Genomic DNA, 16,314 nt, shown 5'->3' on the forward strand with positions numbered 1-16,314 from the left:
AGCTTATGTGTATGTACAACTGCATTTTAAAAAATAGTTCTGAAGTTATAAACAACTTCTGAAATGCTGGGCTTTTCAAGGCCCTTTCTCAGAGATTTGAGTATTGGTTTTTTGAGTTTATTGCTTCCCAGTATCTTTCCAATATCTATATTCTGTCATGTGACAGTAGGTAACTGCTTTTTTTTTTTAAGTTAAGCAGGGTTAAACCCCCTGCCTCTTCTCTCCTGCCCACTTCCCAATCATATTCAAGTATTTCATTGGAAGACTTACTAGACTGTTACTTGAGTTAATTTGCAAGCACCTTGTTTTGCCATTTTCAATTGTGAGATTGTTGGCCAGGAAGGAAAAGATGACAGCTACTTGGGATACAGATAGCGCTGAGTTCTGGGATCAGTGCCAAACTGGATAAACTTTTCAATGAAAGGTAGGATAGTAGGCTATAAAGCAAACATGTTGCTGAAAAAATGCCAAGGTGTCCTATTGAAAATGTTGTTTTCCCCAAAGACCTTTGGAGAGGCCAAGGAGCATTTGCTTACAGGAGGTGGCATCAGGACCTATTGCTGCTATATGCTGCTGTCTGTTTTATTTCTGAAGCTTCTCCCTGTGGATGTTGCCTTTGTGGTCATGGTAATTAATCCATGAGTCATTGAATGGCTGGAGGACTCCACTCCTGTTTTAGAACTGACAGAAAGAAACCAACTCTTAAAAACCTTGTTGTCAGATACCATGTATATTTTAACATAAAGTTTTCTTTGGCAAAGGTGGCAAATGTTTTCATTAGCCTTTTGCCTTACATCCATTAGATTGGATCATTAGGCTTAACAGTGACTGACCTTGACTAGACTAAGAGATAATTGCCAGTTTATTGCACTTTAACAAAATTATGGATAACCAAAGAAGTGACTTTCTGCCTTTTTACAAACAACCCAAATGTTCAGTTGTTTTGTCTTTTGAATATTCAATTCATTATACCACAAATTAAAGACTTTATCTACATTTATGACTGGCAGCGTTTGCATTTCTTCAGGAAGCTTGTTTGTGTATTCTGAACACTTATCTTTTAAGTCAAACCTATTGCATTGTAGCACTGTAAATAACATTTGAAATGTTGTGCTATTCAAAGTTATTTCTTAAAGGTTGAGGTTAAAAGGTGATATGTTTATTTTTAGTGTCAATAATACATTGGCCGTGTTATTTTTAGTATCAATAATACATTATTATTAATCAATTAGGTTGAATGACCAGATGTAATTTTCACTCTGTCTTCTCTGAAAAATAATCCCATCCATACGTTTTGTTTTATGACATTTTCTGACTGTAACATTAATATGAGATGTTAAGCATTTTTAGTTCTCAATTGCTTACCATTAAAATGAGTGTATTGCATTGACTCAGAGGTGAGGAAACTGCAGAATACCTTGCTGTCTGCAATGCATGTTGGGCAGCATGAATTTTTCAGATCAGGATTTATTATTGCTAGTTTGGTATGGTATGGTAGAGTTTTCTTTGTTTTAACTCAGAACACTTCACAACCACGTAATTAGCTAGTTGATGCAACAGAGAGTTGTTGCAATTGATCATAGGGGAGTAGAGACCGTTCATTATCAATTGTTTTTATTCAGGGCTTTAGATCAGTTTTTTTGTGTATGTATTATTATAGTTGAAAAGGACTTACCACACCCACTATGCAGTGTTTGAAGCCATTTGTAGACCTAAATCCTCTTTTTCCTTGACTTTGTTTCTCAGACCACCAATTCTCCCTAGTCCTTCTCCTTCAAAATCCATTCCAATCCCACAGCCCCTCCGACCAGCAGATGAAGACCATCGGAATCAATTTGGGCAACGCGACCGATCCTCTTCAGCTCCCAACGTCCACATCAATACAATCGAGCCAGTCAATATTGATGTAAGTATTACTAACAATTAGATCAGGAATAGTAGATTTGATGTGTTCCTTGTGAATATCAGTGTGTTAAATTCTCTGTGTACGCACGAGTGCTGTGTTTCTAAGATAATCCTCAGTGGTCTGTCAGAATCTTCAAAGATCATTCATTTTTCTTTTTTTTCATAGATTCTTTTTTGCTGTTGACAGCTGTAAGAACACAAATAATCCATTCTCCAAAAGGAGAACTGCCTTTTGACAGTCCTGTCCTTTTCATTTTCAAAGAAACATTCTGCCCCAAACAACTGCTTTTTTTTCCCTGTCATTAGTCCCAAGGCTCATGGTGTTAGCTGTAGTAAGTAACCACTCTTGCAAACCATTCTGTGTGTTAAACACATTTTTATGCAAGACAGAGATTTTTTAGTATTTTTATTCCAAGTAATATTTTTGGCATTGGAGAAAACTAAATAATTAAATTAAGCTGAGTTCACATATACTAACAGTTCCTTAAGAGTTTAAGGAGCCCAGTATATGTTACTCTGAGACTTCCTTTGGAGTGTTCAGAAACTGCTACGCTTAAGTTTTTTTCCACAATTTTGAAATCTCTGGATGGTGAAATGTAACTAATAATAATGGTTGGTGTTAGCCTAAGAACAGTTAGGACCTTTCAAGATGTTGCCTTTTGCTGATTTTGCTAACATACACAGTTCGTATTTTAGCCTTAAGTCTGCTCTCTAGAAATTAGTCATTTGTCAGATGAGCAGTCTTGAAATCTGCCTGGACACTGAGGCACAAAATCTGTTTTACATGTGAGCTAAGGGAAAGGTGAAATGTTGATTTTAAGAGTTGTGGCTATGTAGACATTTGCATGTGGTATATGGCAGTGGTGCAGCTGAGGCATAGCCAGTGCCTTTGGCAAAGCATAGGTGTGTAAGGGAACAAATATGATTATGGAACAAGAAGGGAACAAATATCATAATCTAACCAAAAAAAAAAAAAAGCTTCATTATGAAAACAGACATACAGAAGGAAACTGCTAGAATTTTCTACTTCTGTTTATAAAATCCTTAGTATAGTTTGCTTTTGGTCTGGACATGTTGCAAAAGATTCTCTCAGTTCACAGAGGATTGCAAATGAAGCAAGCCTTCTGCAATTAGTCATTTCTGAGAAGAACAGTGTGCCCGGCTATGCAAATCAGGTGTGTTGTTACAAGAAAAAATGAAGTAGGACTCATTTGACTGATGTACCTCAGTACAGGAAATTGATGTCCCAGGTTCTGATAAGACAATTCAATTCGTTTGTGCTACTGTAACAGGAACATTTGACTCAATATTTCTTTGTATGTTTTGGCCAACTGCGTTTTTAAATCAATATTTTCCTGTCAGCATCTCTTTTGAGTAGTGTACATTTCACTTTACTACTGGGAGATGCTGTTTTAAAGCAACTTAATTTTGAGAAATGCGGTAGTTCTTTGGAGTTATTGATATTAGTAAGTCAGGGTAGGAAACCACTTTTATTTCATGGGCATCATATGACACTATGAATTCTCAAACTTATCAGTCTCAATTGATTCCAGAATATAAATGTTAATACCTAAATTAAACACAGTTTTTTAATTTTTTACAGGACTTGATTAGAGACCAGAGTTTACGAGGAGAGGGAGGTAAGTGGCATTTAAACTAACTACTGTGTTACATTTAATTACACAACTGCTTTGTCCCTTCCCATTACCCTACTTCCTTCTACAAAACACAGACACGATGCAAAATATGACTAGAACAAAAAGTGAATTTACATTTGCTTGTCCATGAACTTAGTATTTGTTTCACAAAGAATTGAGTCATTTGCTGGTCATTCTGGGAGTGGGGGAGACAGAAGGAGAAAAAGTTTTGAAGTAGTACTTAGTTTTTTTTAGTTTTAAAATTACTTAGTACTTTCACTTTTTTACTCTCTCTCTCACACACACAGATATACACCCACACTTATTCACTCACATGGCTGCACACAGATACACTACAGCTTCCCAAAGATTTTTATGCCTGGTGTTACCTCTTCACCCATGGAAACAAAAGGGGTTTTCAGCGAAAACCATTGTGGTAATGGGCCTTCCATATGAACTGCTGCATCCTAAAGCGGCTTGAAATACTCCGGTTCTTCTCCCCCTCTACCCCTGCTGAAGTTGCTGCTTTGCTGTACTGCATGCCTGTGCTACTCTTGGAAGTGGATTATTAGGATCTTACACTAAAGCCAGGTCTTTTTATGTTTCCTTCAGTAACTCACTGCTCTAATTCACAGTTAAGTCAGAACTAGTGCCAGGAGGTTTATTTTTCTTCATGTGTTGTGCACGGGCCTCTTAAGTCACTTCTCCCACTGGTTGTCAAGGTCCTGAAGAGGGCTTCTTATGTGCTGTATTTATTCCTATGAATATAATAAAGCAGAAATATTGAAAATAGAGAAATAGTAAGTAGGGCAGGCGTATGACAGTTTTTCCAACTCCAAATCAGTAACACAGTTGTCTCCTACTAATTATAACTTGCTTCAGCCATAAGTATGGTCTGAATTACTATAGAATACCCTTTCACTGACTTTGTTTCTCCCATGCAAATCTGGTATTTGGTAGGATGTGTTGTGTTTGATGGAGCTGTCTTTAATAATGCCAGCAAAATGCACTTTTAAAAAAGAAACTTCCTTTACTCCTGCAAGCTTGTAATTGAAAGTTGCCAGTTTAGCTATTTTTGTATGTGTTGATAGGTGTGGCTCTCCAGAGTTTTGCCCATTTTGTCCAACATTTAAATGTTGTGCAATCATGTTGGTTTTAACTTTTGATCATAAACTGTCTGCTTGGCATCTGAAAACAATTGGCTATTCCAGTCCTGAAACGGTGTTCTTGGGAATTGACTTTTTTTCCTTCAAAGTACAGAAGCAATCTATGATTAGGAGTCAAAGCATCCTAGTTATTTCCCATGACTTCTTTCATTTCTTCTATGTGTCTGTCTTTCTGTCTCTGCCTGCCCGTCTCTTTCTCTCTAACAGCCCCTTTGAACCAGCTGATGCGCTGTCTTCGGAAATACCAATCCCGGACTCCCAGTCCCCTCCTTCATTCTGTCCCCAGTGAAATAGTGTTTGATTTTGAGCCTGGCCCAGTGTTCAGAGGTAGTTGGGCTCTTCTTTCTTGTTTTCACCCAAACAAAATAAGTAAAACCACAGATGCTGTTTGTGCCTCACCCTCACACCGTGTGTATGTAAGTGTGTGAGTTTATCAAAACACCTCTGTTTTTTGCTTGGCCTGGCTGGAATGCTTTGAATGTGCTTTTCACACATACCCACTTTCACCTTTACACGCTTGAAAATTATTGTAAGTGAAGTCTGACTTAAATCTTCAAAAGCAAGGAATTTCATAGTTGAGGTTTTTCTGTGGACCTTAACATAATTTTTCTAAACAAAGGTCATTGGATTGCATTGCAGTGATTTTAAAGATAAAATGATGCCCTTAACTTAGAATTTCCTTGACTGTTCAGTTTAAGTCAGTTCAGTGCTATAACAGTCTTCTGTATTTAATATTCTTTGTTTTGAAAAGTAATGTAGGAAATCAAATGTGAATTACGAACATTTCCATTGATATCTTGTTAGGTCTCAAGCTTTTCAAGTAATGTGTCATGTCAGCTTTCAACAAATACTTCACTTTGACAATGTGCTGTTGACACCACATCAGGGCTCTAGATGGTTTGAGTAGTTTTTATTTAGTTAGTAAATTTGACTGAAACAGTATTTCTGTCCTGTACGATGTCAAATAAGACACTTAGATTTTCATGTCATTGACCGTAGGGGTAATTCAGGCCTTAAGCTGTCAATGGATCTGTTGTATTGCACAAAATCCCAAAAAATCTCTGTGGGATTTCACCTGCTGGAGAAACCAACTATTGAGTAATAGCATGAAATGTTTGTACCTGTGTCTATACATAATACATGTAGAAATGGTTAGTTCAGTGCATGTAGTGTGGTTTTCAAATGCTACCATCTTGGCTGTTTCAAAGACTTTTGTTTCAGAATATATCAAGAGCAGTTCACCTTTTGAACTTGTAAAGATCTTCCAGAAGTCTTTGTAAGAAGACAGGTGTTCCCAACAAGCAAACTGGCTACAGAATGAAATATGTTACATGCGGCTTCATAGTCCAAGCTATTGACTTAAATCCAGCATTATCTGAAGTGTTCTACTCTAATAACTTGGAAAACAGGCCATCTGGTATTATTATGAACAGATTAACTACAGTGTTCTGCCGTGTGCTGTGAGCGTTTTTGGTGATGGGTGAATATTGTGTTAGTGTTCCTATATTGCAGTATTAAAATCGAAGTAGGAGATTTTAGTTACCACAAAGAAAATGCATCCCAGATCTTTGCTATTGCAGAGAAAATCTGTAGCCCACTAAACTTTTGGAAAATTGCTCATGTTCTGGGAACATCATACATTTAATTCCATGTATGTTTGATTTCAGATGAATCATGTAAGAATAAATGACAGTGTAGTGGCCATAACATGATCATGAGTCCATCCTTCAGGTCACTGGCTTCCAACTGCTAATAAAAGTAGTTAGGATGCCCAATATGCATCATTATTGTTGCTTTAGTATGTGGGACAGAGTTTACAGATGCTGTGTCCCATTTTGTATTGTTGGTTGTTATTTTGTGCATCCACTTCTACGTGCATAGATTTTAGCTTACTGAGTCCAGTGATGGATACATATAGTCTAATAAATTAGCATGCACTGAGTGACTGAACTTAAGCAACAGTTTTAAAAGTCACAAAGTTGGGTTTTGAACTCTAATTGACATTAGGAGACACTTTTTACTTAAGAGGAGAGCTTCTAGGAGAATGAGGAGGAGAATTGTCTTCCACCACTTCCCAGAGCACTGATGTGAGAGAAGGCAGTGGAATGTTAGAGGTCTTGTTCAATGACATACATTGTTTAGCAAAGCAGCATGAATTTAATTAACAGTTGACCCTATTTTATGTCCTTTGCATTGGAAGGGTCAGCATAACCTTGTTACGAATAATTGTGATGTATTTTAAAAAGCAGTGTCTAGGTGAAGTGCTCTATTTGAAAAGGGCCACTGGGGCTCTGAAACAGCTCTCTTAGTAACATTTTCCTGCATAGATTTGTTTAGATAACCTACAGGCTACAGACATACTGTTCTTTTTGTGTTTCCTAGAATATGCTTCAAATAGCTAACTAAAGTACTTGTTCTTTTTTAATCCTTTCTAAAGTCTAATATTTATTTTTAAATCATAGTTCTCTGCTAACAGATAGCTTTAAAACAGCCAAATGATTTTCAGGTGGCACTTGGAGACTCAATCAGAAAACAGTTCAATTATTTGCACTTAGTCTATTTTGATTCCAAAGTACAGTAGTTCAGCTATTTGTTGGGTTCCTAAAAGCTTAGCTACAAGAACTATCAGAAGTAGATGCTGCTAACTAAAATGCTACTGTTCTTCTCAAAGAAACAAATGGAATTTAAAAAATACATTTTAAATTATTTTTTTCTTACTTAAAAAGACATTGTCCTTTTATTAATTCATGAACAAGAGACTGGGGACTATCTATACAGGGATGTTTGGTATAGACTTGTCTCTTCCTGAAATCAGACTTGAGCACTAATCTAATATTAGGGCAATATTCCTGTATATGTTTGTTCTTTCTTAACATTTACATTGATGTTTAGAGATACTGCATCTTAAACACAAATCTTGCAGCTAATGTCAATACATTCTTGTAAACTGCATTCTTACAGATAAAACTATCCTGTTTCTGAAATTTAGGCTCAGCTGCAGGCTTGTCTGCAACACCTCCCGCTTCTTTGCCTGGGTCACTAACCAATGTGAAAGCGTTACAGAAATCACCAGGACCCCAACGGGAAAGGAAATCATCCTCATCCTCAGAAGACAGAAATAGAATGGTAAGGGAAAGATCAGCTGTTTTCTTTTGTAGAAATATTACACAGCCATATTCCTCTCACTTTTCTTTCATCCAAGTTTTCTAAATTATTTTGAAGCTGACTATGACAATGATCAAGCCTTGAAACCGATAGATAATGGAGTGGGATAACCACTTTAAAACCACTTTAAACTAGTAAATAATTGTGGGACTGATATATAAATAATTTAAATAATTGACTAAACTCACTTTGACTAGTGTGCCTCATATTGTAATGCCACTTTCCCTTCATATAAGAGCTTAACTTTTCCCACCATGATTCATAAACTTTGAAAGTAACGAATGTATGTAACAAATTTTTATGTAACAATTCATAAAAACATAAAAACATCCACTTATTTAAATTCACAGTTTAATATTATGATTAAGAATTTAAAATCAAATACTGCTTTCTTTTTGGTAAGCATTTCTTAATATTTTCTGGTTTTAACACTGCCAGAAAACTGTTGCAAATGTTTCATGCCAGGTAATAATTTGGCATACCTATGTCCTGAGGTTTTGTGTGCGGCTAACTTTAAAAGTCAAAAGACAACACGTGAAAAAGAAAACCCTTTTAGGACATTAATGATGGGAAATGCTGGTGAGAAATTTTTAACAAAGGAGCTGTTTTCAGAGACATTAATGCACTTGTTTTCTCCCTTTTTATTGTTTTTGCACATACATGAAGAAAACTCTTGGTCGACGGGATTCAAGTGATGATTGGGAGATACCAGATGGACAGATCACAGTTGGACAAAGGATAGGATCCGGATCATTTGGAACAGTCTACAAAGGAAAGTGGCATGGTATGTGGCCATCGCAGCAAGCAGCTGTTCTTGAGGAGGTCACAGTGCCTGCCCAGGCACACCCAGCTGGACAGCAGCTTCCCAGAAACACACCTGGGGTTCTGGTGGGCACCAGGCTGAAAGGGAGCCAGCACTGTGCCCATGCCACGAAGAGGGAGGATGGGGTCCTGGGCTGCAGTAGGCATTGCCAGCAGGTTAAGGGAGGCAATCCTTCTCCTCAGCACTGGTGAGGCCACACCTGGAATGCTGAGTCCAGTTCTGGGCTCCTCAGAACAAGAGAGACATGGACATAATGGGGAGAGTGCAGTGAAGGGCAGTAAATATGATTTTTAAATTAATACGTAGCGTGCTAAATAACTAGTGTAAAAACTTTATATTGCTTAGAAACTCAACTCTTGCATGTTCTTATGAATGGAGAAATGATTAGGGTAAAGATGAAACACAGAAAGGCAGGAAGAAGCATCCATCTTGATGAATGAGGATTTCAAATGTGTATTTTTAATAGCTTTGGCTTGGCTATGATTTCTCAGAGTAAAGTAAGAAGAGTATTTTTACATTTGACTGAATATTGACTTTTTTTTAAATTGTAGTGATTTATTTCATGTAAGCTAAAAATCAGGGTATCCCAGAATTTCTGATGCTCTGTATAGCATTTTCTCAAGAGAGGAGTATGTATCAATGGCACTTACTAAAAATTGCTGTTTTAAAGGTGATGTGGCAGTGAAAATGTTGAATGTTACAGCACCCACACCTCAACAGTTGCAGGCTTTCAAAAATGAAGTAGGAGTGCTCAGGTAAGAATATTTTTAATGGCATAAAATAATGTGTGTAGATTTGTGCTTCATTAATCATTGAATTTTAGCTCTCCATTAGAACATGTTGGTCTCACTCCTACGTGACGATGCTTCAGGCAGAAAAAATAGCCATTTAAAAATATTTCTTTGTACCCACTGCTAGTCCTTCCCTGTATGTGTTTGTCTGCACATCTGTGTTGTCAGTACATGTATGTCCAAACACTCAGGACTGGTTTTTGCTATTGTACTGCCCCCAGGGTACAGTCAAGCCTAAGTGCGAGCTGTAGGCCTTTCTTTCCTCTCATTCACATTTTGAAATTGAAGGAGAGCATGACTAATGGCTGGTTTTCAGCTACAGTACTGCCCATATTATCTGTTGTTTAATAGTTTCTGTTCAGTAACATTAATTTCTCTGAGGTTTTTTTTTTTAAATGTAATTCTTGTAAAGTAACTTCTTGATTTCCTTTTCTCATGTCTACTGCTTCTACTGTCTCAGAGGAGGTATTTGGTTTGGGTTCAGCTCTTAAAAGAAGATCCATCAGCATGATATGATAGAAAATATATTGTAAAGAAACATTACATCAAAGTACAATCTTGACTAGTGTCGAGCTTAATTCTGTTTTAAGAAACAAAATAGCAAGAAGGTTTTTACCCCTGGAAGCCTGATGTGTTGACCTGGGCACCCATGCTGCAGAAGCATCCCAAATAAGCTACATGGTGAAAGGGAATGGTCAGCCTTTTACCCCAGGAAAATGTTAGTTCCAAAAACTCTTAAGCTCATGATTGTGGAAGTAGAGGCATTCTGAGGTGTGCAACTTTGGATATCTCTTCATTTTTTGGACAGAATTTTGACAGAACTTAAATCAAACATTTTAGTCCAGCTTTCTGCTGGGAGTCCCATAGATGGAGTCCAGCATTTTTGTTTGTTGATTGTTTCAGCACTTACACAGTCACTTGTTCTATCCTTTGACCCAGACAAGGCATATAGTTGTGCCTGTAGTTGTGCCTTCTCCATTATGATTCATCATTACATAGCTTTGTGGTAGGATTTGCAGGGAGCTGCTTATTTTTTGTTTCCTCAGCAGTTACTCTCAGCATCACTTGACAAATTCTTGAACCTGAAAAAGGCACAGTCACATAGCATAGAACTGTCCTAGTCCACATTGCTGCAAGGACAAAGGCTCTGGGACACTCTGGAATCCCATGTTAATTTTTTCATGTAAGAAATCATAAAAGAGCTCTGACATTTTTCACCTACCCCAGAGTAGTTATTCCATGTTAGTATGATAAGAAAGGCTAACTTGAGGAATCATTCATTAAATGAATCTAGCAAGAGGTTATCATGTTATCTTAGTAACAGCTGAGATTGACTCAACCCCTTCTGTTTGGAAATACTTATGTAGACTGTGATAGATCTGCCTGGCTTTTCCTGATTTCCTGATCTGATTTCCTCCTGGTTCTTATTTTTTTGTAAACAGGAAAACACGACATGTGAATATCCTGCTTTTCATGGGTTATTCAACAAAACCCCAGTTGGCCATTGTTACACAATGGTGTGAAGGGTCCAGTTTGTATCACCATCTACACATCATTGAGACCAAATTTGAAATGATCAAGCTAATTGATATTGCACGACAGACTGCACAAGGCATGGAGTAAGTATTGAATTACTTGTCTGCAAATGAGCACTGGGGCAATGTTTACTTATCCCCTTCACACTGTGGCTGCCATTGGCAAATAAGGCCAGCTCTCTGCTCACTTTGCTGAGCCCAGGGTCCTGTGTCAATCATCAAAGCATTTGGTGAAAGTATCAGAGCTCTCTAAATAGCAGGTTTCAACATCTGAAGAAAACATACCTATTTTGTTCTAAGGATTGTAAATAATCCTTACTCCCAGAGAGGGTCATTGAGTTAGAATTTACAAAACTAGGCAAATATTGTGTGTCAAAATCAGAACACTGCTGTAAGTCCAGAGAAATCACACTCCAGCTGAAAAACCACTATGATTGCAGTTCATTGTGCCATTTTTCTACTCAGTACTCCATTACATTTTCAGTCAACAGGTGTGGAGGTGTTTGCAGCAACCAGCCTTAGCCTTCTGTTAGCCTGTGCATCTCCCCAGGCTCCATCTGTAGGTAGGGGAGATGCAGAAGCTGTTTTATGAACACGATTCAAAGCAGAGACACAAATTGGGGCTTTTCCCACAGTTTTGTGCCAATCTCATTGACTAAACAAAGAGCCATGGGAGACTAGTTGCCTAATTCAGGCTGTATCTGCTGTGGGGCAAGTACACTCCCCTGTGTTCCCTGCCATCTGTTTATCCAGGCTGCAGTCAGGGGATCTTTTTTCCACTCCTCTACTAAAAAGCAGTCAGTGTATCTGAGTACACACTGAGACTGGGAAAAACATTTAGCTCCTGCAATTTAGAAACACCGTATCTAAATCTGTGACGGGCTCACAAAGTGTCTTGACAGTCACCATTAAGGCTGGAAGGCAGAACTTTCAGCATGGAATTGCATAAAAAAATTACTGAAGTTCTTTTTACTGTGAATATTGAGTTAGTATTGAAAAGCAGAAGTTGGAGCATAATTGTTATTCATCAGTAGCATCAGATTTGAGCTGAAAATTTTTAATTTTTTTTTTCCTGTGAATGTTGCAGAAACTGTCATGGGTAACCGAAGTTTTACTACCTGCATAAATGTGCAGTTTGAATGTCTACAGAATTTATGTTTCAGTAGTACAGTGAATTTTGAGTTGTTGATTAGTGAAGTATTACCTAACCCACCTGATCTGTGATATTACTTTTCAGTTATTTGCATGCCAAGTCAATCATCCACAGAGACCTCAAGAGTAATAGTATCCTTTCCCAGAGCTGTAAATCTGGAAAGCGAAAGCATTCTTGGTTGTTTTTTATTTTTTTTTCTGCCAGAAATTAACTTACTGATGTGGAAAGCTGTTCATGTGTGAATATTTGCCAAAAAGAAATTTTGTTGAGAAGGGGTAATATCACTAGTAACAAAATAAGAGATGCTTACTATGTCTTTTGATTTGATTGCAATAACATAGGGAGTTTTAGTTGATATCACAAAGATTTTTCTGCATCCTTTGGTTTCTTCATGTAATGAAAAATTACGTGAGCTGGCTCATGGAACATTTTCAGCTTTTCTCATACTTGGCACTTCAAGAAGGCCACCTGGCCATGGTCTGTTCAGCACTGGCCCAGTCATTACTTATGTAACCCTTACATGCCATAATTCACCATGCTGGCTGCCTAACACCTGTGTGATATGGAAACCTTCTTCAGTGACAGTGAATGGTTAAAACTGTCGTGTTCGTGTTGCAAATTTGTACCTGTTTATTGCTTTTTTTAGGACAGGCACAGCACAGCTTGTCTGTTTTCCCTTAACATTCCCCCCTTAGATATTTTTCTTCATGAAGACCTCACAGTAAAAATAGGTGATTTTGGTCTAGCTACAGTGAAGTCACGATGGAGTGGATCCCAACAGTTTGAACAGTTGTCTGGTTCCATTCTATGGATGGTAAGCAAGGGGGAAATGGTGAGCTTGTTTCAACAAATTTATTTACCTTTGGCCAAAGTTTCTGCTTCTATGCCTCTGGCATGCTGGCTTAAGCTGGGAAAGATAAGCAGTAATGCAAAGTAGTAAATGAATGTTTTTCAGTTCTTCTTTAAGCATGTGTTTTCCAGTAGTCAGCACAAAAACTTCAGTGTCTTCATCTTTTATTCTGAGGTTTAAACTGAAGTGAAAATGGTGGCTAAGGAAAAAGAGTATCATTAATCCAGGGCTGAGAAGGTGAGAAAAGCCTTGCAAAACATCCTGCAAAAGAGTAGAGGAACTAGCTCAGCGAGAAGTAAGATGGTCTTAAGTTTTAAGGATTCAAGAAGAGTTACTTCATACTGCAATCTCCTGTGCAGCTCTACTTCCTCCTTTTCTCCCTGGAAAAAATTAAGTTCTGTTCGCTGACATTATTTTAAGTGTCATTAGAATTACAGTTTCTAAATACCTTCTCAGCCTGGACAAGGTCATTTTGATCTGTCATAGAGGAGTAAAAGGGATCAGCAAGCTGAAATGAAGCAGTGAATTTTGAGATTCACATCAACATCCACTCTGTCTTAGGACCCAGTAACATCTGAAGGCAAGAGTGGGCCTTGCACCTGTACCCTGGACAAGTCCATATTTGTTCCTGGTATGTGAGGTGCAGCACAATGTAGAGAAATAAAAACTAATTCTTGCCTTTTATGATACAGGCACCAGAAGTTATTAGGATGCAAGATAAAAACCCATATAGCTTTCAGTCGGATGTGTATGCGTTTGGGATTGTTCTCTATGAATTGATGACTGGACAGTTGCCATACTCCAACATCAACAACAGGGACCAGGTAAGGGGAGGCATTGACTTCAGTCAAGTGTAGCCTGAAACATAGATTGATTCAGCCTTGGGTGGTGAACATTCTAATGTTCTGTGTGTTTGGTGTTTCTGATTCTGATGCTGTGAGATGACATTTCTGCATTTTCTAGATCTGCCTCAGCCACATAGCAGCAATTTACTTACTTCTCTTGAGGTATTTTTTGTGTTCTTTTTATTTTAAATATAGATTTTCAGCTTCTGAACTGGTTGCCAGGATACTTATTAGGGAGAGAGCAGATTACTTAATAGTGATCTAGTTTAGAATAGTTCTGCAAAGTGATCCCCCATATATGTGTTCAGTTATTCCTCTTGTTCCCCCCACCCCTCCACTTGCAGTGAATAACAAATAGTGCAGCTACAGGATTGACAAAACAGAAGAGCAGTCATCTCACCAAATGTTTTGTATTCATTTCTACTTTGAGAGAGCACACACACCATCTAACTGAATTGCAGGATACCAGCATTTCTCAAATCCTGCTTGATGGACTATATAACTTTCCAGAGTGTGGGAATCCTGTAAGAAGATTACTTAATTGTTAACAAATATTCCTTAAGTCTTAATGATCCCACACGCTGTAATACGTCTCCACAGGATAGGCACGTTTGGGAAGGCATACCTGATCCATTATTTCTGTCTAACCTGAAAATAGTATCTGTGCATCAAGATCTTCGGTGTAAACTATTCTGTGTCTGAGCAGTGATGTATTTATGTTGCTTCTGTGTCCTCATCCCTTGTTTTTTCACTGTCAGTACTTGAGAATTGAAACCATAGCAACGTTCATCTGTGAATGCCGTTTTAACAAGGCTGCTTCCATATCTGCCAGAACACTTCATCCCAATTCATCAAATTTGGAATGACTCCTTTTTAATTTTTTTTTTTCTTTCTTGTAATTTTGGTTTTGCCTTTTGAAAGAAAGGAGACGTCTGGATTCCTGGCCAGATGGATCCAGCCTTCTAAAAACAGTATTTGGCCTTGTTTAGCTTTTACCTTTTGAGATCTGAAAGATGACCCCAGTGATGTGGGTGCTTACAGGGAAGTGCTGAAACAAATCTTAAAATGCAAGTGAAGCCAACATATAAGATGTGATCTAATATCTTGAGTTTTGTCACTCCTTTTCTATTATCTGAGAAGTTGTGAATATTCTTCACTCTCTGGTGCATCTACATAAGCTACTATGACACAACCAAGCTTCTTAGTGAGCAAAGTGTCATTCTTGTTATACCTCAGAGTGTTTCTCTCACTTTAACAGATTTTTCTAGACTGTTCTTGTAGTGATACTCTCTTTTCTCTGGTTTAAAATAAAAGATTAGCCCCTATATTATTTGTAAAGAAACTATTTAAAACATAAACAGTAATGAATTTTGAATAATTTCAACTTGTACCATTATTTAGAAAATACTAGCTGCTAGATAATGGTAAGTCTGATTCCAGTAGAGGTAAGGGATGCAGTACACAAGTCTCTACTACAAAATCCTGCTCTGGCACATGGGGATTTCTAAAGAAACCATATGGGAGTTTTCTGTTCCTCCTTGATGCCAGCACAGATGCGACTGAAGCAGAAAGTTAAAAAAGGACTAGGATTGTGTTAGTATAAATAACGTGTACAGCATGCTTGAGATGTGAGGGTTTTCTGTTGGTGTTTTTTTTCCCTAGTGTCAAGGTATGAAATAGTTACACTTCATTAGATAGAAGGTGTGGTATACCTGCTGGGTCTGAGTACTCAGAAAAGGCAGTGATTACTGCTGCAGCATGAATGGGTCTATGATTAGCTGGTTTGGGAGGGCTTTTTAGTGTCAGTGCTACTGCAGTACTCAAACCACGTTACAATTGACCTTGGCTTGACATAATGATGTTTGATGGTTTTTTATATATACAAGAGATGATTAACCATATTTGTTTTGTTTTCCTGCTTCCTATCTTTGTTGTTTACTTTGTTTTATGCTTAAGTTTTATCCTTAGGTGAAATATAACATGGCCTTCCATGTTCAAAGAATTACTGTAAAAATACCAAGCCTGTCTGTCTCCTCTTCTACAGAGAAGAGGCAGTTTCTCTTTTTCTTTTGTGGGTTTTTTTTTTTTCTATTTTTTTGTGGAAGTGGGGGAGGTGGTCAGATGTCAAGAATAAGCTTTTGTGTTGGAAAAGTATACGATGGAATTAATTCTCAGAAGGTGAAGGGTTTTAATATCCGAAGTCCATGTGTTTCTTAAAATACCTTTCAATGTGAAGTTGTTGTTGATTTGTAATATAAAACAGAATATTTCTTTTTACAGAATCTTTATTTTTAGACATTCTGTTGCTGCCACAGAGTTGCTTATTCTTGTTTTTGTCAGTTTTTGATACCATAGAACCATTCCTTAGATGGTTATTGCTATAAATGGTAACCATTTACTAGTGTTCAAGTTTCACAGAAATCTCCCTGAGGAGGAGGAAAGAT

At 37.6% G+C, this 16,314-nt stretch overlaps 1 protein-coding gene across 1 annotated transcript in view; it reads left to right on the forward strand.

Moving 5' to 3' along the window:
* The window catches only part of BRAF (B-Raf proto-oncogene, serine/threonine kinase), a 64,051-nt gene that overhangs the window by 36,203 nt on the left and 11,534 nt on the right, over positions 1-16,314 (forward strand). Inside the window, exons 7-15 of the mRNA XM_017745779.1 lie at positions 1,747-1,906; positions 3,509-3,545; positions 7,698-7,834; positions 8,540-8,657; positions 9,367-9,451; positions 10,930-11,106; positions 12,260-12,306; positions 12,871-12,989; positions 13,718-13,849. Of these exons, the coding sequence (XP_017601268.1) occupies positions 1,747-1,906; positions 3,509-3,545; positions 7,698-7,834; positions 8,540-8,657; positions 9,367-9,451; positions 10,930-11,106; positions 12,260-12,306; positions 12,871-12,989; positions 13,718-13,849 (1,012 nt within the window). The remainder of the gene's footprint in view (positions 1-1,746; positions 1,907-3,508; positions 3,546-7,697; positions 7,835-8,539; positions 8,658-9,366; positions 9,452-10,929; positions 11,107-12,259; positions 12,307-12,870; positions 12,990-13,717; positions 13,850-16,314) is intronic.

The sequence above is a fragment of the Corvus brachyrhynchos genome, unplaced genomic scaffold, assembly GCF_000691975.1.
Source record: "Corvus brachyrhynchos isolate BGI_N302 unplaced genomic scaffold, ASM69197v1 scaffold209, whole genome shotgun sequence".
NCBI lineage: Eukaryota > Metazoa > Chordata > Aves > Passeriformes > Corvidae > Corvus > Corvus brachyrhynchos.